Consider the following 23,408-nt stretch of genomic DNA (forward strand, 5'->3'; position numbering starts at 1 on the left):
CCTGCTACAGGACAGCTAGAGCCAGGCAAACTTGATAAGGCTGTGGTGCATGGCCTGGAGGGAAGACAAGGTTACGTGGGCCGGGACATTTCCTCTTCCCTCAAGCACAGATGAGAGCAACCTCCTTTCTCTGAAGTGTCTCCTCAGGTAAAGGAGGTAAATACCACCCCGTGGGACATGCTCTGTCTCTGGGGCTTCCAGGCTCTTTGCCAGGAACCAGCACCCATCCCTGCCTTCAGAGCAGCCAGACCCAAAGAGAAGGTGGCTGTCTCTTTTGTGTGACAACCCCCACTCCCACGGATCAGCCACGGACCAGTTTCCTGGTGGAGTCATCCACTGCTGAGCTACACAAAATAAAGCACGCACAGCTTCACAGTCACTTATGCCCACTTCACTAAAAACACCAAGGTCTGCCCAGTCAGTGCACAACTTGTTCCTGGGGAAAGGCAACAACTCAGACACAATTCCCCACTCCATCTACAACTCTCAGGCCCTATACCCACTTCCTAGTGCTCTATCTTCATGATTCAAGGCAGATGGGCACACCACAGCCCTGTTGGTCAGTAGGGAGAATCCCCACTCCAATGGGACTTCAAGGACAAAGTGTACAAAGCTGTTACTGCTTCAGTCACCTTCAGCACTGCACTGATGAACAAAACCAGCCAGGCTCAGGGCAGCCATCACCGAGGCCACCTCACCCTGAATACATCTGTACACAGGCAGGAAATAAGGTGTCCATGCTTCTTGGCAGCATCTAAGCCCTTGGTGTTATGAGAATCACTAATACTCCCTCACCCCTGGATGTGGATCGTGCAAGTCCTCCTTCCTTCACTTCCAAGTTGGAGGCGGGGCCCTCTCTTGCACCTAATGTAATGCCAATTTCCAAAATGCATATATTTCATCTCAGTGCCCCAACAAACATCCCCATTTGCTAAGAAAATACCAGTCCTGCTTGCTCCAGTAATAGTGTCTACATGTACATGAGCACTGTATGTGAGAGTGTTATCAACCCCTGTGTGGATGGAGAAAGGGAGCAGAGGGAGAGAAAGAGAGATCTGGAAGCCCTGATGGGTTCCTCTCTTATGAGATTTCTAGCCAAAGGCACCAGAGAGGCTGTGAAGGTCAAACTGGGGATTGCAGCCACGTGTGCACTTGGCCATCAATGGAATGCAAGCACAGGGAGGCAGCAAAGGCACAATGCCTGCAGGGTTATCCCAGGGGACTGTGAGGGCCTGCAGAGCTCAGTTTGCTCCCATACTGTGAAGAAGGCATGGGGAGTTAGAACACAGGAACAAATAAGTGTGAGTTTAGCAAAAAAGTCAAACCTGCATAGATAAAGAATTTTAGCAGGCACAAATATTAGATTCAGTCTTTCCCATCAAGAAACCTGTGTCATGCACTCTGTTCAAACAACTACAACATCTTATTAACAAAAAAATCCTCACAGTTTACACTGTATGTATATAAATAAAGGATTTTTAATTTTTTAATACAGAAAAAAAGATGGTGGCTGACTAATCCACAACACATCATCCCTTTCTCTGAGCCAAAGATGGTTTTATTTGCCTTTCTTCATTTTTGCAGTTTTTTCTTTCCTCTTCTTCACATGCTTTGGGATTTTGGTTTTTCTCTTTTCTCTTTGGGCTTCTTTGACCATCTTTTTCCTTTCCTATAAGGAATCAAACACCATTCATTTAAAGCCAGAAGGGAATGAAGAATTTTAAACGAGTCAATCAATTGTTACATAACAAGATAATTAATACATGACATAAAAATAAGGTTATCAAGATAAAGAAATTTTAAAAATCAATAGAAATTATGAGGGGATAGGAAAAAGGAGATACAGGTTGGGGGTGGAGCCCAGATCTGCACATTGGGAATGACAAACTAGTTAGAACCTGAGTTTCATGCAACCTTTGAAGAAAGTGAACAAGAGGCACTCTTAACTCATGCTATTTACACTTAAGATTACAACAGGTTGTCTGGTCTACATTTTCTGCTACCCACAGAGCTACTATAGTATCTGTTTGTATGTATCATGTATCAAAGTATTGATCCAGTAAGTGCTGATGGAGCAAGCTGATCACCAGCAGGACTGGTAGGAAAGAATGCCATGCTACTGCAACACACTGTAAACCTGTGCCAGACAGAAGGGACAAGACTCAACTAGAAAACAAAAAGTCAGCGAAGTGGAAGGAGTAGGTAGAAGTAATTGCTGCTAATCAGTTGTTCAACCTACAGCTAAACACAAGTTACAAAAAAACCTCACCTCACACAAAAAGAAGTCCAAATGAAAACCTATCAGATGAGAAGTGGCCAAGACTTCCCTCTTTCACATCTAAAAGGCAGCAGCTCTAGACTGGCAGTGTGTAGTAGAGTGCTGCATTTTTATTTGACAGATATGAAATATATAATCTTACCTTTTCTAGAAAGAAAAACCTAAAATGCCATGTCCCAAACCTTGAACCCCTTAAGCCTGCAAATTTCACCCTGTTTTTTAATTATTTTTTTTTTCACAGCACCTAAAAGGCTGCCAAAAGGCTCTCACTCATGAGTGATACTCTGCAGGAGAGCCTCACCAAAACTAAGCATATTGTTCCACAGTTTAAAAAAATGAAACCTCAAAGAAAACCCAAACCCCAGACCCTAACCATAATTCCTTTGCTGGACTGCATTACATCTCTTGCCCACAGGAAAGCTAGGCAGCCTGTACTAATGGTACTGCAAAAGCACTGTGGGACAAACACTGTCACCAAATCTCCAGCTCTACAGATCAAGTGGTCTCAGCTGTCTGGGCATAGGGAGGTTCATCAGGGACCACAGCCACAAACCTGAGCACCAAAGCCTGGAAGAGTAGCCAGAGGGACTGAAAAGCTGCCCAGGCTCCACTGCATTCTACTTTGTGTAGCCCTGTAATTCCCTGTAGAGATCTCTCTTCCAGCTTTGCCTAAGCTACGGAGAGCTGTGTTGCACACTGCTCTACATAAAACCACCTTTAATAAAGCATCCCAAATGAAATTCACTCCCTCTGCTCTTGTTCTCTACAACAGGAAAGGTCCACAGCTTGTTTCAGACAGGAAGAAGCAAGAGTCACTAAGTTTGGATATTTTTGTGTCATATAAGCAAAGGTGGGAAAAAATAAACAATTCCCGGCCAGCTGACCTTTTTGTCCATGCTAACTTCAGCAGGTCTGTCTTTGGGATGTACAGATTCTTTACAGCCCAAATCAGAATCCTCTAAGCTGCCACCACCACCATCATCATCATCATCAGAGTCTGTTTCTGAATTGTCAGCCTCTTCAAGGAGTGCAGGAATCTGCAAGATATATCAAGAATTACATCAAATCAAAACCAAGAAACCTAATGGCAGCATACACACATACACATGCACAATGTACATATATACTCACAAAAAAGAAAACAGAATCTGTTGCAAAGAAGCCCTTGAGCAATCTGATGCTATCTCCCTTACCACAGCCCTCACTGAGTTTCAAGATAAAGAATGAAAAGTAGGTTAAGTCAAACTAAGAAAAAGGAATCTAAAATATACACCACAGATTCTTTTAGGTCAGGGCTCAAAGCACAGCTGTTATTTGCACTCCCAAACTAATTTCCCTAAGTTAAACAGCAATTTGCTAACATATGTGGAAGCCTATTTTTAATTATCCTTGGATCATACCCAGTTCTACCTTGGGGGCACTCTATGTATTCTATATTGCAAACACAAATATCTGCACTGAACACTCACTTATTCTTAAACAAGCCTGGAGACTGTGCTATAGCCCAATCCCATCCATATTTATATTTCCATTTTAAATCAAGAGTCTACACCACTGCTAGAGAATATTCACAAAGTAAGGAGGGGGAATCCACACAGGGCTTCTGCCTTGAATGACATGGCTCCAAGTGATCTGTATCCAACTTCTCATCCAATCTACTTTACAGAAGTGTCACTGTCAAGTACTTCAAACACAGTAAGACATAATATTTTATAGCTTATACTGCAGGACTGTTCTTTATGCAATATTACAACAGATACCCTATCATATCAACATATCTGATATTAAATCTGATATCAGAAACATATCAAAACTTGCAGTCATGCAACAGTTTAAATCAATTACCTTTTCCATAATCAGAAAACACTTTCCCTCATTAACACCTTAACTTTAGAGATCATGGCCACAGCAAGGATTTTAATTAATTTCATTCTCAAGCAACCCAGCATCAGCCACAGTGCAGGGAAGCAAATTCTGTATTGTGCAGACCCATCCTGACACAAATGGTCACTCTGCACACAAAGGCTTCTTTCACAGTGTCAGCTGTAGGACCAGGCATTCTCTGAACTACCTGTAAGCACTTTTCTGAAAAGGGCTAAAATTAAGGATTTCAAAAAGACCCTCTCACCTTCTGAACACCAGACAAATCCTTCTTCAGTCCTGTCACAGTCTGGTAGAGAATCTGCTCCAAGGAAGAGAGGAAGAAATTACATTATCAAATTATATCTTAATTCTTTATGCCCAGAGAGAATTACTATCTAAAAATAAATTTAAAGAAATAAAGACCAGGGTAAAATCCACAATGTTAGCATTAAGCACTAACCAGACGATTTTAAAGTATGGTATAGATTTAGTACTCCACACCTTGGTAGCAATGCTTCTGTTTTTATTTATTGCTAACAGTGTCCAGTAAGAAGAATTCATATTCCCTCTCTCTCTTTTGCAGGGCCTCAGCATGCCTACTCACATTATCTTGCTGAACATTCAATGCCGTATCCTCTTCTTTCAATTTCATCATTATGTCCACATCCCTCTCATAGTTTTTAACTTCAGTCAGAGTTCGAGGTATGTAGGCCTTCTTAAATACCTAGCACAGTGAAGGGAAACACAGACTTACTAATTTACATATAGTGTCATGATGTTCTTCTCTCCTAATTATGCATCCTTAGGAGAATAATCACAGAGAAACAACAAATGAACATAGCAATCATCCCCTACCATTTGAACTACAGAGTTATTTTTTGTTTGGTTATTTTTTTGCAGGGGCAGGCTTAATGTGCAACCTAGACATTATTAATAGATCACAACTAAGAAGGCTCCTTCCTCAGCCTGACTCATACCAGCCCACTTATAAAATTCTCCAACCACCTCTTAGCCTATTTAAGGTTTTGTGTCCTAAGAATTTTTCTAATGCTTTTATTGTAATGTTTATAATGCCTTCAGGAAGCAACTCCATTGAAATGCACTGCTACAACCTAAATCTTTTCATGTAACAACACCCACTTCAACCTACAGTACAACTCAAAAAAGGTACTTGCAGCAGTACAGTACAATGAAAACTAACTGCAGTATCAATAACATTCCAGTCTTTCAGCAAGCTTAGGATCCTAAGATCAATGTGTTTTGCTTCTGTGTTTCACGGTATTAGTTCAATCCCAGTACAGATTCAGTACCCTTCGTGATCATCACTGCTCATCTGAGAGCTGTGCACAAAGCACAGTTCCCCACTTCCACAGAGCTGCCCTTATTCAGCTCTACTCTTTTGCAAGGAAAGCGGCACAAATTAGCCATGGTCACATGGAAAGTCTAGGACAAATGAACTGAACTTAAATTTTATGAAACCACCTCTCTTACAGGTCAGTACCTCATATAAACAAAGGAGTAACTTGCTTGCAAAAGATGGACATGCTACCAAACACTAGAATCTGACTCTATACCTCAGTAGTGTTATGCTGAGGCTATGCTGGGAAACAAAATACATCTTTCCTTGACAAAGCCTGAAGCAGTTAGAGAAACCTGCTGAGCTCCAAGACAAAAAAGTCTTGAATAAATCAAGTTGTACTGACCCACAAGATAAGAGGCTTTTGTTGATTGTTGGTTTTGTTTTTAGACTCTTCTGAAACAGACAGTTAAGACTAAGATAGAAATGGTTCTATCTTTACATCAAGCATTTTCAGAATGTTAACAGCTTTCAGTAATGGACTTGAGATGGCTTCACTTAATGTAAAAGCACTGGTAGAACTGAGCTAGACTGGGAGTGGAGCTAGATAGGCAATTGGCCAATGCACTTATCCAAATAGCCTGCTTCTGTATCACTAGTCAAATACCACTGGCACAATCAGATCAGAACCTCTACTCAGGTTTTTTGTTAACTAAACCTAAACTGGAAGATACACCAAGAAACACACATGTCAGCAAGCAAACTGGTTTTGGAAATCGAATATTTGCCTTCTAACAGCTTATTGCTGTCAGCTTTTACACATGGCATCCCTTAATACTTCACATCTCAACTAGGTCAAGATATCTCAGCATCAGAAACAATGTTTTGTTTATCATCAACTGTACATTTTTCCAAAGAAAACACAACATTTTTCAGTGTTTACAAGAGGTAAGGTTAACATTAATTTCATAGCAGGAACAGAAATCCTCACTTCCTCATCCACTTTATCTTGACTGGATCTTTCCTCTTCTGTTCTTTTCGATGCTATTTCCATCGCCTAAAGAAACACAAAACATTACAAAAAAAGTTATCATTCTTTAGAATCGCGCCACTAAGCCTTTAGAATCACATCCAACTATTCCTATCTGTGTTTCTCCCTGTGCTCCACCATCACACACGCACTCCAGCAGCCCCAGTGGGAATGCCTTCAGCGACACCTAATGGTGACCAGCCCAGCTGCGAAGCACACGCACAGCTGCAGATCGGGGCCGTACCCGCGGGAAAAACACACGCGCAGCTCCTCCCAAACCAAACCGCGGCAGGCCAGCACGGCTACAGGACATACAACACCACCCTACATATAAGCACGGTTATACTTCTGCAGAGCTCCTCCTTGCCAGAAACAGAGCTAGCTTAAAGCATCCTGGTTCTTACAGCACTTCAAACAGACATTTGAGTCTTCATGATTAGACAGACTTTCTTGTAGTGGTGTTCACAGGGGTCCCAAGACGAGGGAAGAGATGAGAATCTTGACTCCATGTTTCAGAAGGCTGATTTATTATTTTATGATATATATTATATTAAAAGAAAATTATATATTAAAACTATACTAAAAGAATAGAAGAAAGGATTTCATCAGAAGGCCAGCAAGGAAAGAAATGGAATGGAATGGAATGGAATGGAATGGAATGGAATGGAATGGAATGGAATGGAATGGAATGGAATGATAATAAAATCTTGTGACTGACCAGATAGTCTGAGACAGCTGGGCTGTGATTGGCCATTAATTAAAAACAACCACATAAGATCAATCAAAGATGCACCTGTTGCATTCCACAGCAGTAGATAATTATTGTTTACATTTCATTTCTGAGGCCTTTCAGCTTCTCAGGAGAAAAGATCCTAGCAAAAGGATTTTTCATAAAATATGTCTAAGACACTTTCTGAGACAACATGCAAGAAAAGCAGTGTCACCCTACAATGGTATAAATGGAAAAGATCTCTATGCATTTCTGAAGCACTAGCACAACAATGTCATGTGCTGGCTTCCTTAGGGTGTAGAATAAATGAGATGTTGGAGCTTGAACTACATCTGATTTTGCTGTCCTCTTACTCAGTAACAAGGCCATGAGGTCTTACCTTAGACAGGTAGTCATCAATGTTTTCACTTGTGATAGAAGGATCAGTAATAAATTCAAACAGCTCCCTCACTGTCATCACTGCAACATTGTGCTTCTGGAAAAAGTCTGCCAGGAGAGACAAAACCCATTAGTAATTCCATCTAACATACACAGCTTGGATGTTAAAGTGACAGTTCCAGCGAGCCAACAACTCTGATAACTTGGGGAAGTCTCAGCAGCACATTCTACATCATATGGAGTTTAGTCACCAGATGATTCTTGGTCATCTGAAATAAAACTGTTCATCTCCCAGATGCAACAAACACTAACAGGAGAAAAACTGCATAAATATAAAAGCCAAATCAATTTCAGAAGGATCCTGACTTAATGGAATATGGATTAAGAAGTAAAGAATTCAAGACAGGTGTAGTATTTGCAATGACCAAGATAAAAAAAAAAAAAAAGTATTTCAAGTAAGGAATGGAGATCTTTTGCCAGAGAGAAACAAGTGGCCACTGAAATACAGTACATTGTGATCCACCCAAAAGGGAAGACACATTTATGTCCTAGAATATTCCTCGCTACTACACTCAGAATTGCTTTCTTAAATCAGTTATGACCAAATTCATAGGCTGCACTTCTGTTCTGAAAAACAGCAGCAAGTGACACTGAGGACTGTTCAACAAGTATTTCCTACTAAAACTCCCAGAAGATCTCTCACTGTGAGAAATTAATCATGGAAGGATTAGAGAAGCACTTAGATTGGAGGTAGCTCTCCGTGCTCACTGAACCACAAATCTCTGCAGAGATCACACCTAGAGCAGAACCAGGTGTTTCTTAGAGTCTCTGTAGATTTAGACAGAGAAAGCTGCAGTGACAGAAAACAAAACAACACCAAAACCACTGCAACTCACTGAGACACTAGAATATCTAGGCAGAAGAGCACAAAAGACGTGAATAAAGAGCAAGGGTATGACTAGCTGAGACAGAAGGGAGTTACTAGAAATGCATGAACTGAAAAGGAATAAGGAAAAAGTAGCAAACTGGATGTCAACAAACATACAGCATGCACACAGTTCTTTCCTAATTATGTGCCAGACTTTCAAGAGCCTGTGTAAAATAAGAAAAAAGTCAATGTGAAAATAAAGGGGAGACAAAAGCAGCCTATAAAGAGATTTTTTTCGTCCTCAGGGGCACACCCTACCAGGAGGTGTGTATCTGTTACACAACATGTAAATTCACACATGAAGACGAAATTCTCAAGAGAAAAACACCATTAAACTTAACTTATCAAAATGCTGTGACAAGTGATAACATCTCTAATTAATTACTCTATGCCTCAATCCTCTCAGCTGCCCTTAGTGCAGGGAACTTTATAACACACAGAAACATCTTGCCAGCTGAGGAATCCTAGATGTGGATTCAGCTCACAGAAGGCAACACATCAGTATGTCTGCACAGTATTTTAAGTAAGGGAAGTTAAGATTGGGGTGAGCACTGCTGCAGACTGGGAGTGTTAAACCTATCCTACCTCAGAGAATCAGTCATGGCACTCATTTAAGAGAGATGATTTCTAGCAAAATAAGCTGCACTACTCTGAACTCAGCACAGCACACTGCTCCCTGAGGAAGTCACAAGAACATAGGAGAGGAAGTATTTTAATGCAATTTTGACAGCTTCTACAGTCAGTTACACCTGAAAAAACATGAGGCGAACTGAGTCCACCCTGCTAAACAAACCAGGTGTCAGAACAAGGGCTGGAGTGCAGCCCCCTCACCGTTAACGTTGGCACAATCCTTGCGCAGGAACTCCAGCGCGTGCGGGTGGTCGTGCTCCACGGACTGCGACACGTCAATGATGTACACGTCCCCCCCGTGGTACCTGCAAGGAAACCCCACACAGGGCTGCACCAACTCCACCAGATACTGAGAGACAGGCAACAAAGCATGCCTCAAACTTAAGAACCAGCAAAAAAAAAACTTAACTTCTTTCTCCAGCATACACCTGGCATGTGAGGGCCAGGGTGGCTTTTTTCAGTCAATCCTCTCCCTCCCTATACAAGCTGTATAATTAAACTTTTTTTAAAAACAGTCTGCTCATGAACAAAAAAAAGCAGAGAGGTGCATGAAAAAGAAATAAAACAAGAAACAAGTTATAAAAATATAGCAGTGAAATGATACCTAACTAATATAAAATACTTTACATAAAAATGATACCTTACTAATTTTTGCCGGAGTTGATGGTTTTTTTTCTAGTTGTGAGGGGGTTTTGTGAGGTGATTTTGTTGTGTCTTTTAACTTTTTTTTCTTTCTTATTTTATGGTTTCTTTTGTTTGTTGGCGTTTTTTAACAGAGAAAGCTCAGATCTGGGCTAAAAGCGACATAATTAATTAGGAAAGTTACAAAACCCAGTAACGACAAGGACCCCGCCCTCGCTGAAAGGTACATCAGTACTCTCACACAGAGGCTGCCAGTGCATACATCTTGGATGTCACAATTCAGAGCAAGGATTAAAAACATACAGCATATTAAATTCACTGAGATCTGCATGAACAAGTCTGGCATCTTGGTACATTCTTCTCATGTACTGGATGATCTGCAGGTACAGCTCCCGGACTTTGGAGTCAGACAGCTGAGCATTCTTCAACAGAGGAGCAGGCCTTGAAATTACAAAAAAAAAAAAAAAAAAAAAAACAAACACCACAACAGAAACTAAAAATATAGCTAAAACTAAATAGAAACTAAATACTTTTTCCTTTTTCACACCAGCTGCAAATGCTTTAATTGCTGTGCCTGAATCTTTCACTCCACAAGTATGTCAAGCAAGTCAGGATGAGCAACCAAGAGCAAGGAGCCAGCAGGAAGGGGAGCAAAACCTTGCTACATGCTTGCCTGAGATTCTGAAGCTCTGTTTTCAACAGGAGCTAATTTGGACCATGCTACATTAATGTCAGCAACTACAAAACAATAAACTATCTTCATATACAATTAGCAAGCCTTTCCAGCATTAATCTCTGGTTAAGCCACTTTATGAACTCATTTTGCACGCAACTGAGGCTTCACAATCACACAGATTGCCTGCAGTAGTAGCTGACAAGTGTCTGGGACTATTCCACAGATCACATGCACATGTTAACTTTACAGCCCTAGAGTAACTGTAGGTAAATTCAGACGGTTGGTTTGGTTGGTTTTAATAAACCTTTGGGAAAAGCTATTACTAAATTAAAAAAAAAAATTTTCTAAGGATACTTACCTATCACCTTTACCAATAAAGCCCATGACAAGCACATGACTCCTTAGCATAATTGGCTCTGGGCAAGGTATCTGGGCTGTATTCAACCTGAAACACAGGAACAAAGCCAAAATAAAAATAAATAAAACCAAACTCTATTTGCTTTGCACCCGTGCATAAAGGAGCTCTGCAGCTTAGAACATAACACAGTGAGAGCTCAGGAAACTCTCCCTTGTGAAGAACTAGGAAATGCACACAAAAAGCCACAACCATTCTGACCCTTTTCTAAGCATTCCTGTGCCAAAGAATCTTTAGACAGTTCAGGTTAATCCCAGATTAACCCATATCACACAGTGTGTTGCTGCTCAGCAGCAGCTATTTCTAGCTTCTCCTTGCTGTTCAGTCATGTCAGACAGAGTTCAGACACTGAAGAGCTTCGAGTATTAGCAGGAAAACAAAAGAAGATCTTTATTCTTCCCTCCCCTTTTGTTTCTCTCCCATAATGAAGCTTAAGACACTTTTCCTGAACACTCCAGAGACCTGATAGGTTAGTGGTAGCCACAGAGAGAGCATCTCCTCTAAACTTAAAAGTTTTTGTAACCTCTGCATGATGAAATAAAAACTGGAAGAATCACCTTATTAAATTCCTCATTTCTTTTTCGGCCCATGTCTTCACCATTTTTCTTGGGTTGCCTTTGCAGTATCCATGACGAAATCTTTAAATAAAAAAATAAAAGACAACAGGGACTCTTAGTGTATCAACACAGCGAGTACTAGTTATTTTAACACCTGTCAAAACAATCCCTCTTCCCAAGCAAAACGCAGCAGAAGTCAAACTCACCTGAATTCACCACTCACATACTTATCCCGATCTTTAAACATCAGAATAGAGGTTTTGTAAATCTTTATTGCTCTGTTCTCCCCATTTGCAGTACTGGCATGATATACGTTGGCCTATTAGATTAGGGAAGAAACAACATTAAAGAAAAGCTCTTTAAAACAACATATTCTTCTCTCTTCTTCTCATTCTGACACCTGGAAAAGGGCTGATCCCACCCCAGCCCCTGTGTGGCACCCAGCTGGAGGAGACTGCACACCAGGGCAATCCTTTTTCCATGAAGGGCAACTTACAGGAAGTACATAGGATGGGGCAGGGGTGCAACAATGCCCTCAAAATAAAATCAACACTGCACAAGAAAACTCTGCCTCATGCACACTTGGGAGACTGAAACAAGCCCTTGTGTGAAAGGTTAACTTGAGCCTGTGCACTGTTCAGGCCCTAAAGCATGGCCCACATGTCTCATGTTTTCACCTCTACACAGGGCAGAAGTATGTCTTTAATTGGAATTATCTGGGTTTGTATGGTTCTTTAGGCACTATTTAATACTATGGGTATACATAACTTTGCTAAAATTTTTGTTGAAAGATGCAATTAACAACATCCACAAATTTAAGATAATATTAAAGCATTCTCAGAAATCTTCCATACTTGGGAAAATTGGTTTCCTTTATCATAAATATTTTTTTCTTAAGATGACTTCTTACCAATCAAGTAGCACAAAATATTTAGAACCAAGCCCAAGTGCTTCACTACATTTTCTGAGCATCATAAATTTCCACCCAGCTGGCTAAAAAAAAAAGCCTACTACATTATTTGCAATAAAACTTACTTCTTTCCCTGTGCTGATGCAGCCATTGATTTCTGATATAATACCTCTAGAGAGCATCTTAAACAGAATGATTCGGGTCCTTGGGTCCAACACCTCAAATTTAATACAGAAAAGTCAGCACAGAAAAAAAACCAAATAATAATGCCCAGTCCTACCATCATATTAAAGGCCCCTGGGCATCAGACTGTTCTCAAGGATCAAATACTAATCTGAATATATAATAATAATAACTCAGAATTTTACCATGAATCTAGGATGATATTTCACTTTTTCTTCAAATTTTTTTTCTCTTTTTAAATTAAGCATATGTCTTCAACCTAACTCTAGAAGAGACAAACAAATAATGTCCCACCCATAGCTGCATTAAATGTTTTAAAGTAAGATATTTCTTGGGATACAGATAACATAACTGAGATAGAACAGCCATGTGGGCTCAGTCCAGTAATAATTCAGTCTTGCTAAAGAAGAAAAAAAGGAAAATGCAAACTCGGCATTTTTTCTTGTTCTTTGGAATTCAATAAAAGCTTAAGATGGAATTCTGCATTACACATATAAACGAATTACAATGTTAAACACAAAAATGAGCTCTAAAATGTTTATGGAACCAAAGTTAACTTTCATATGCAAAACAAAGAAAGAAAGAAACAACTGGTCTCTTCAGCATAACAAGAGAGACAGAATTCCACAACTCCGTTCTTGCTTTTAAGTGCTTTTTCATTGATTCCAAAATTCTACACTATTTGCTCTGGTCAAAAGGGAATTTTGATGAACAAAGGCCTTACCTGTTCTACTGTTGCTCTGTCTGACTTGTCTTTGACTCGATACCTAGCAGAAGGGAAAATAAAATGTTACAATCCCACATATGGGCTGGGTACTTTGACAGAGCAAACTGTGCCATCCTGTGCCAAAGGTTAAGATGACAGCCTTAAGAAGTAAGGCTTTCAGTTCATACAAAACCAAAGGTCTCTCCTGCAGACAGAGGGATGGAAAGGAAAACATCAACAAACTACCACCACCATTAACATCAGAGCCCTTCACTTTTATAGATGACCTTCCTGCTTTTTCTGAATCATGCTCATTCAGGAGAAAACCGTATCTCTCTTTACAACTTAGGACTATAAGCTGCAGGCAAAAAAAAATTCTTAAGAAGAAATACTTTTCCACCACCAAATCATCAGGAGGAACTTTCCTCCAACACCTTTTGAGCTCAGTGGTTTAAGGATTTATGTTTAGAAAAAAAGAGTATCAAAGGGTCTTTTCTAGGGGAATGACACCCATCACTTCTGCCTTACTATACTACAGCAATACAATCAGATGTGCTACCAGTGACAGAAGAATCAAAACTTTCCAAAAACTGATTTGGAAACCAAAAAATAGAAAACCAAAGGGCAAACTGCATGTAGACTACTTCTAAACTTCATTTTTCTTAACAAATGTATTTAAACAAGGAAATAAGCAGTATACTTCTGGGTTTAAAGTATTTAAGTGAAAATAGAAGCATAAGTAATACTCACATGTCTGCTTCCTTCTGCCTAGACTTTTCTGTGACTCTGTTTATAACAGAGTCATCAAAATTTAGCTTATCTGAAAAACACATAAGAAGCTATGAAAAAAAAACAAAACCCCAAAACCCAAAGAAGTTTCCTACACACCAGGGTTAACCCAGCACTTTACTCTGTTTACATTTCAGGGCAGGACTGTAAGGTAACAAAACAGATGAGTGAGACAATTCCAGAGACTTGGAAATGTTATACCAGTAATGCCTTCTGGATAACATCTCACCAATAAATTTGTCTGCTCTTCTCTTAAAACAATCAAATGCCACTTTTCTTAACACAATAAACAACAGCCTTCCAGATTCTCTTCGACAATGCATTTAAATGGTGTTTGATTAAATGCTAAATGTATAAAAGCTGCTGTATTTGGCCACAAACACCAGCAGCCTTCACCCTAGCACCACTTTGTTATAAAGGAAAACCCAACCTCGGATCTCTACCCTGTCAGAAGGTGCCAATTACAGCTTCCCCTGGTCCTGACAGGCTGTGCTGAGCAGCCATCTCCATCTCAGGGTAAAAATCAAACCACTCCAGCTGGGACAGCAGCCTCTTCACTTGGCACAGGATCTCTGCTCCTGGGAGAGAATTGCTGCATAATATACCCCCTTTAATACTAGAGGGGACTACTGCAGTTGTCTAGAAAGTGCAGCTTTCTAGTAGTGGTAGCAGCTGTGGGAATCACCAACATCACTACAGAGAGCTGATACCCTCCCTCCACCCAAATAGCTTTTTCCTAAAGTGAATCTAGGGAAGAAAGACTTCATGTTGCCTGGAGAAGTCAAAGGGAAAGAAAAAAACCCAACAAAACAGCCATGTGGTGCTGAAGGTGGAGAGAGAGGGGGGTATGACAGCCAGTTCTGGGAGACTAAAGGCAACTTCAAGTACTCAAAAGCCATTTTTAATCTCTCTGGCAATGGCTAACCCACCCATTCCAGTGAACTCTGGCTTAACATAAGCAGAATTAGTCTGAGAATGCCACAGACGGGTAACTGTTTAAAATAAAGGACAGCAGTGCAATTATACTCACCTAAATTGATTTTGTGTTCAAATTTTCTTAAAACCTTGCCTGCAGGGGTTGACAGTTTTGCTGAAGAGCAATTAGGGGTCTGCCTATTTGCCTGAAATAAAGGATTTGTTAACATAAGTCACGTTCTGTACATAGCCCTTTGAAATTCAAACAATTTCATTGGAAAAGTAATCTCAAATGCCTATGCCTAAAGCTGCAAGATGAAAACTACATGGGATATAAGGAAACAGACATGGATTAACACCAGATTTTTCTTAAACCAAGAAAAGAAAGTACAGGTAATACACCAGTTAAAATTCTAAAAGTGCTCCAAACCAGAGTTATTTTTTAGTCTAGGAAGCTACAAGTCTCTCACACAGCACTTTTTCCTGTCTGTAAAAGGAATAGAAGACAGAAACAATGAATAAATCAAGAGGGAAAAAATGCAGAGGCAATGAACTGAGAAAACTTCCCAAGATTCTGTCTTTTCTTCCATGTAGTCCTCCCCAAACACAACTAATACCTGAACACGATTTCACCATCATTGAACAGCATAAACCTCTGAAAAAAGGCAAGAATATACCACCCAGGACAAATGCTGCCAGACATGGTATGCTATGCTATGATCAGCAAACTCTGATTTTCCTCAATGTTCTGCTAAGTTGGTAGCAATAAGAAAAATGAGGTTTTGAACCTCTAGTGTCCCAGCTGATGTGAAAACTAGCACCCTCCTTACCTTCACGAGTGCTCTCTATTCTGCACAACACCAGAATTTCTATGCCAACACCATACACTCTAAATTAATTCACTTCAAGCACCCCCCCTCCATTTCCCATCCTTGTATTTTTGTTTGCCTTCTTCACTATTAAGTCAAAAATAGAGCTGGTTTCACCCTGGATATGACTAGAGGATAGTCTAAAAATAAACAGAAAGGCTGGGGAAGATGCTCAGAAACACAGAGGACAAATACCAAAAAGTAAGGAACATCTTAAGGGTAAGCAAAAGAAAAGTTGAGTAAGGTAAGGAAGAGAAGGAAACTGCAGGGACACAGAGAATCCAGCAACAGGGTTTGAGACAAGAAAATCAAATGCAGCTTAGGCTATAGTGTACATACACACAAGGCAAGTAAGAGGAACAGATGCAAAGGAAGGTGATTCTCTGAAGGAAAAATTTCTGCTTGCATTTGCCCCCAGTATAACACTAACAAGAACAAAGCCTCCAGGCTGGCCCCACTAGCTCTTGGGCACCCTCAAAGCCCACAGTATAACCTTCAACATACCTGTGGATTGCATCCACCAGCAGCATTGTGGCGCTTCGTGAGTCTTCCCACGTCATCATCCCAGTCCCAGTCTTCATTTTCCTCTTCAGCATCATTGTCATCATCACCATCTCCTTCCTCAGCGTTAACTTCTTCACACGTGCATAGCTGGCAGCTCTCAGGGACCTCACCCTCTTTACACGCTTCTGTGTCTTTCACAGATTCACTGAAAAGAAACACAGATGTCTCTATAACTAAAAATTATAGTTACAGTCACCAAAAATTCAATACACTTATCCCCATAAATGACTTTACATTTTCACCCGTGTTTTAATTCACTGAGTCCAGTTCTGAGGTCACCTATTCAGGTGCTGGATCAGGTCTAGAAAAGGGAAATGAAGTTGGGGAAGGGTCTGGAGCATCAATCCTGTGAGGAGCAGCTGAGGGAGCTGGGAGTGCTTAGCCTGGAGGAAAGAAGGCTCAAAGGGGCCCTTATCACTCTCTACAACTCCCTGAAAGGAGGCTGCAGCCACGTGGGGGTCAGTCTCTTCCCCCAGGCAGCAAGCGACAGGAAAAGAGGACACGGCCTAAAGTTGCAAAGTTGCACCAGGAGAATTTGGAAGAATTTCTTCACAGCAAGGGTGGTTAGACACTGGAATGGATTGCTCAGGGAGGTGGTGGAGTCCCCGTTCCTGGAGGTGTTTAAGGGAAGACTGGAGTTGTTACTCACTGTCTAGTTGGGACGGTGGTGCTGAGTCACAGCTTGGCCTCGATGATCCCAGAGATCTTTTCCAACCTAACTGATGCTACCATTCTGTAATGTCAATAACGTGTCACGGCTTTCTGCCAGGACAAGTATGTCCCAAAGCAGCACACCCCATGGAAAAGGGAAGCCGAGAGACACACGCAGCCTTTCCTCTCACCTCCTCCCGTGGCGGGGCAGCACCACCCGCTCTCCTTTCCCCGCTGCCGGGCAAGTCCCAGGGCTGCTCCCGCTCCCGCTCCGCGTGTCCGCTCGGCCCGGCCCCCCCCAGCGCCCTCAGCCCCGGCCCGCGGCGCGCCCTCACCTGTCCGAGCAGTCCGCATCGTCGAACTGCCCGGGCACGACCTGGCTCATCACCAGCGCCCGGTAATCCATGGCGGCGGGGCGGGAGGCAGGAACCGGGAGCAGGAAACACCGGGAGCAGGAATCACTGGCCGCCGGGATGCCCGCGGCACGCAGGCGCCGGCCCGGCCCAGCCGCTACGGCGCCGCCAGAGGGACCAAAAGCTTCGCGGGCGAGCGCGGCGGGGACGGGCTCGCCCCAGCTCCGGCCCTGCTCCTGTCCCCGCCCGCTTCCCGGGCTCCTGCGCCGGGAGAGCCTGTCTGACACACGGAGGGGCTTCATACAAGGGCTTGTAACCCTGCTTGAACGAGAGCAGGGTTAGATTAGATAGCAGTAAGAAATTCTTTACTGTGAGGGTGGTGAGGCCCTGGAACAGGTTTCCCAGAGAAGCTGTGGATGCCCCATCCCTGGAAGTGTTCCAGGCCAGGCTGGACGGGGCTTGGAGCAACCTGGTGTAGTGGAAGGTGTCCCTGCCCAGAATCACAGAGTGGTTTGGGTCGGAAGGGACATTAAAGATCACTTAGTTGGGATGGAACTAAATGATCTTTAATGTCCCTTCCGACCCAAACCATTCTGTGATTCGTCGAATCCCCAGCAGCTGCAGATACATCGATACTGAACTGTGGCACATCTGTATAATATTAAACAATTTAGCCTTAGAAATAGGCATTTTCAAGCCCTCAATTCTTGACTGGAAATGACCATTCCTGCTGCAGATTCATGGTTGTTTTCCCCAAAACACAGATGATGATCTGTGTCCTCTGTAGTAGATACTGAGAAGTTTTATTTGGTGTACTCTAAAATATTAAATTCCAATCTTTATTAAAATAAAGCTCTAGTTGAAGTCAAAGGAATTCCAAATTTTCAAGCCTGGCTAGAAGCATTTTAGCTTAATCTATAAACAGATTATAATATTATTATATACTGTTTATATACGGATATAATGCAGGATTGAGAAAATCAAAGTGAGTGCTGGGCTTTTCCTATCTGGTACATAAGGGCAAAATTTTAAAATACAGTCTCTTTTTTTGTAGATGTTTCTGCATAATCGAAGTGGTATGTATAAAAGCTATGAAAAACCTGTGATTGTGCAGAAAACATAGATGCTTGTGCAGAGATACCTTTAAAATAGATTTGATACAATTGGTGTTATTTGCATCTGCAACACTTCCATGCAGTCAGCTCTTTGAGAGTCTCTGTGCCCATTTTCCCCAATGCACGGCCACGTCAGCAGAAATCAGATTAACATCATCTGTTTACTGATCTTTTTCCTAGAACCAGGTGTTGGAGGACTCCTAATCCCCATGGGTTAATCCATGTGTGTAGAGAAGGCGCTGTTCCACAGGATTATTTCACTCTCTAATAAATAATTCAGTGCTCTTAAGTAAACATTCCCGTTTATTGTAATGACAAGGGACTGTTTGAAACATAACGCTGCCAGAGGATTTCCCCATTCATTTTTATTCCTTCTATGCTTCAGGCTTCTGTGTAACTTTTTTGACAGCCTTGGAGTGCAGCACACTTTTGTTATCCCAGGCTTTAAGAGCTCCTTTGGAAGCAGGCAAAAACTGTTCTACAAGCAATTCATCTGCAACAGGGTTAATCCCCTAGGCAATGGTGATACTTTCAGAAGGAGAATGGGAAAAAAGGTGTCAGAGACCTACCAGTTATCACCCCTAATCCATGGCAGGACAGACTATCTATCAGAGTATGTATTTAGCTCGGACCACTGTAGCTCCATGTTCCCTGTCCCATGAGACTCCTCAGGAAATACTACCTCCCTTACTCTTCCTATGGCTACATTATTATATTTCCTGAAGATTAAGAGTAAAAATGTTTGTTAACACTGCAAGATGCAATAATTCTGTACTTAATGTGACATATTATGTAGTACAGGTATATATTCTGGTTCACACAGAAGCTGGGAAGCTGAGAAAAGAGACCATACTCAGAATCCCTGGGAGAACTGCAGGGCTGCTCCTTCCTGGAAGAAGACTGACTTGAGAGGACCACCAGGAGCTTCCTTTTCATATTTGCAGGATGAAATGTACAATTCAGTGGCAAGAAAACATGCTGTCTGCCAGCTCTGTGAAGCAACCTGTGCTTCTGAGCCCATCTTGGAAAATCTAACATGCAGTATGTTCCTGTTGGTGAGGATAAACATGAGAGGGATTTCAAGTGCCATGTGCTAGGATGAGCAAGTTATAATTACATATATCTGTCACACTCCCCTCCCCTGACAAAGCATGCCAGGCAGTACTTGGTAGCTCACAGTGCTGTCTACCAGATCTTTAGTCGGTGTAAAACCTGTTTAAATCAACAGACTTTGTTAGATTTTGAGGTCAGCTCTTACTGCCATGGCACGAGTGAAGCACATGAACAATACGGACTGTACAGAGCATGGGGAGACATGAAAGGGGGGAACAAAGCATGGTCAAGGGATTGTGAGATGATTGACATGAAAACCCATCTGAAAATGGAAAATGGCATCTACATCCTGAGCACTTATTACAGCAACACAGCAAGTGATCAGGATCTTCTCTATCTCATGCAGTAAGATTGACATTCCAATATTCTAGGCTATATTTCCACTTTATACAAGACATTGGTTTAAATGGAATTGGCACACATATATATGAAAGAGAAATTAGCTAATATGATACTTGAATACTGCTGTGAATATTCATGTAGTTCCATCATATTTTTGTTAGAGGACTCATGATAAAGAAGGATACACACTGAGGAGGCCAAGTGATACATTCATTCATTAAATTCCAAACAAAACACCTGTTTTCCTCAGTTGTATTATCTCCATGAATATCCTCTGAAAACACTCTAAAAAACTTAATTCTTCTTTTGAGTCCATATAAATTTTGGGATACCTCTTAGCAAACAACAGATTCCCTAAGCCATAGAAACACTTGCTGTAGAATCAACATACCTTTCTGCATAGTCAAGTGGAAGCAGTCTTTGGGTGTGGATACATTTTTCCCAGAGAAGGAATCCCTAGGCAAGGAAGAGCAACCACATCAAAGGAAAGTGTTGGGCTGACAAAAAAAAGACAATACTAAGAAAGAATGCAGGAGCCTGGGAGATATTTCATTGCCAGAATAATGATCAGTTAAGCCTATTGTAGGTCCTCATGAAGAACCATTTGCAGAAATGTAGAGTCACTTCTGGATTGCATTATTAAAATATCCTCCATAACAGACATGTCTTATTTTCTCACTCAAACCCTTGTCTCTCTGTTCAAGACATACTCAGGTTTTGATACTGAGAAACAGTTCCCTGGAGAAGATAATTTGAACTGATTTGAATTAGCTAGCAAGAAGCCATGGTAAGATTCCACGGAGGCATTAATGATGAAAACACCCTTCTCTGATAAAATTAGTAATAGTGGATTTTTGCACTAATATTGCAAAATTTTATAAGTATGTACCAGGCCTCACAGATGTGTAACATAAAAGATAAGTGCTAAGAATACCAAATGCAGGTGCTGGAGTTGTGCCTTGAATTAACTGAGTAATGAATGTAGGGAGTAATGCATTTGCATTTCAGTTCCCATTCTGATTACAAATTATTTAAAATGTTGATTAATATTTAAATTAAATAATGTTTAATTACAGTTATTACAAATTTTAAACATCAAATTAAATTTAAAATTGAAGAAGTTACAAATTACATGCTTTTGGTAGGCAGCCACTTAAAAACAAATATAGCCTCCAAATAACTGGAGAGAGAATAACATGAGTATATAATCTGATTCTTTCCATGAGAACACAGTGCACATACCAGGCCTGATACAGTCAAAGAGAGAAGTGAAAATAGGTATAAAGAACAGTGTAAGACACTACAACAAAAGGGGAAATACTCTCAGAGTGTTTCCACCAGAATCTAAAATGCTTTTTCTTTTTTACAGCTTTTTTTCCTTCAGTTACATGTGGTGTAAGGAAAAAAGTAAATCAAATAATTTAAACATGGTGGATCAAATGCAACTCCTGTTCATTGCTAAATTTATTATATATCTAGGAAATTCAGTGAAAAAATGTATAGCCTTCTTCTAACAGACTAACTCAGTAGCATTTCAAACATGTTTTTTTCCTTCTTTCTTTGTCTTCAGTGAGTGAAATCTCTCTTTAATTGACCTTCTCAAAATTCAGTAAAGAGAACAATTCATAGAACATGGAAGACTTTTTTATTTCCTCTTTCTTTAATGTTAACATTCATTTTCTTGATTTTCTACAATCAAAGGGGTTAGCCAACAGCTGGATTTTGATTTTTTGGTGGGTTTTGTTTCCTTTTTAAAAAATCTTGCTTTAAAATCTGAGATTACTGTACGTTAGGCCAAAATCTGAAAATTACACTCTTTAGACTTGTCACCCCACTGGAACTTGATGCAGGTGCAAGGACTGTAGACACTGTATAAGGGTGAGCTTCTTAATTTTCATAATTTTATAAAATTTTGCCCACACTGACTTTTCTTCACAGATGGAAAATTTCCACTGAAGTTGGTAAAAAATGAGTTTGCATGAACTGAATGGTGTCACCTATTCTTTTGCAATAGCAGAATGACACAACTCCACTACTACAGTAACGGTATGGGTGAAGATTACTCACATTTTTTCTCATTTGCTTTTCCACTTTCTCTGAATAGAATGCTGTCAAGCCATGTGACCCCTCCTTCTTCTAATTAGTTGATGATAGAAAGTGTTGTTCCCCTAGGAAATGTTGAAAGTTGGTGAGGACTTTTTACTCCAGCATTTTGGGACATTACTTGCTGCCAAGGAAGAATGAAAACAGGGAGATAAAATGAAGGGATAAAGATGATCCCACTGAAGGGATTTTCTCCACTCACAGAACAGGGAGCTACTTGCAGCTCCTGGTACACAGCCCAGTCTTGTTGTCCTTCTCCCTCTTCATGTACAGCATGATTTGGGTGGAGTGAGAGTCATATATATAGTAGGATGCTCTTCATTGAGCTTGTTAGCACATGCAGGGACGAGCTTTAATCTTTAAACCACCCTTAAATCAACAAAAGTTACTTTTTGACCATTGTGTCCTTCGAAGTTTCAGTGATATAACTTTGTTTCAGTCCTCAGAGCCGAAACAGGACCTTCCCATCTCCACCTTTGGAGTCCTCCTCCTTTGGCCAAGTCAGCCTTTCTCAGCGTCAGCCACACAATCCTCATCCACAAAGATAACAGGGAATGCACACAGTGTATCCACAGATAGAAAACCTTAGCCCTGGCCTGGCTTCTTGGCCAGCACAGTGCAGCGCCGAGGGAGGAAAAGAAGGATGCACACAGAAATGGCTCCTGTCCTTGCAAACAAAATTCCAGGGAGAAAGGGATGACAAGCTGGCAGAAAGTCAACAGCCACTATCTAAATATAACAAGCTGGCTCCTTGGCTTAATATCCTGCAAGCAGAACTTGAAAATGAGCAAGCTGAGATGAAGAAAACACAACAACAGATTTGTGAGTTCAGAAGGGAGAACCAAAAGCTGAAGCAACAGAGGGTGAAAGACCTTCAAGAAAAAACCACATCCTGCAGCTCAAAACCAATGGAAAGAGAAATGATATAGTCAGAGAACCCCAGACAGCTACAGCATAATTCAGTCTGATACTGTAAGCACTGAAAGTGTCTATAATGCACAATCCTAGCTGCCATGTGCAGCACTTCCCAGTTGCCAGGTGCAGCAGCTCCCCTTCCCTTCTAGGGACAAACTTCCACAGGTTCCAGCTGAGGGTTCTGTTTAAAAAGCTACTTTAAGAACTTTAAAGGTAAAATAGTGCTCCTGAAGTCCTTTACTGGATTTGAGTCCAATGTGGAATTCTGTATTACACAGATATTTATGCAATAATCTAATTTCAAGCACTGATGTAATATTTTGCAATTTATTATTTCAAGTAAACGAGGGAATAAAAAGATAATGAACCTTTTCTTACTACTTTAAGGGGAAAAGGAAAGAAAGGATCAGAATGTAAATGTTGCATAGTATGTTACCTTCTCTCTTTCTTCAACTT

The 23,408-nt window shown here is 41.0% G+C and overlaps 1 protein-coding gene across 1 annotated transcript; it reads right to left on the reverse strand.

The window, feature by feature from the left end:
• Positions 1-1,456: 1,456 nt before the first annotated feature.
• On the reverse strand, positions 1,457-17,529 carry RIOK1 (RIO kinase 1). The gene is made up of 17 exons (XM_005481712.4): positions 17,347-17,529; positions 16,301-16,505; positions 15,043-15,133; positions 13,974-14,043; positions 13,242-13,284; positions 12,460-12,552; positions 11,631-11,743; positions 11,425-11,505; positions 10,811-10,897; positions 10,080-10,217; positions 9,336-9,439; positions 7,578-7,684; positions 6,430-6,495; positions 4,746-4,865; positions 4,407-4,460; positions 3,163-3,315; positions 1,457-1,669 (listed from the first exon to the last, which is right to left on the reverse strand). Exons 1-17 carry the CDS (start codon positions 17,415-17,417, stop codon positions 1,559-1,561), a joined length of 1,707 nt encoding a protein of 568 aa, XP_005481769.2. The 5' UTR covers positions 17,418-17,529; the 3' UTR covers positions 1,457-1,558.
• Positions 17,530-23,408: the final 5,879 nt, after the last annotated feature.

The sequence above is a fragment of the Zonotrichia albicollis genome, chromosome 1 (genome assembly GCF_047830755.1).
Source record: "Zonotrichia albicollis isolate bZonAlb1 chromosome 1, bZonAlb1.hap1, whole genome shotgun sequence".
NCBI classification, from domain to species: Eukaryota; Metazoa; Chordata; class Aves; order Passeriformes; family Passerellidae; genus Zonotrichia; species Zonotrichia albicollis.

Bases quoted from the DNA above. Each gene is read 5' to 3' on its own strand.
- RIOK1 (XM_005481712.4), bottom strand. From the start codon at position 17,417: ATGGATTACCGGGCGCTGGTGATGAGCCAGGTCGTGCCCGGGCAGTTC. The intron at 11,506-11,630 runs GTGAGTTTGACT...TTTTATTTAAAG, and splicing joins TATGTGAGTGGTGAATTCAG to ATTTCGTCATGGATACTGCA. The intron at 4,866-6,429 runs GTGAGGATTTCT...TCACTGTGCTAG, and splicing joins AAGATAAAGTGGATGAGGAA to GTATTTAAGAAGGCCTACAT.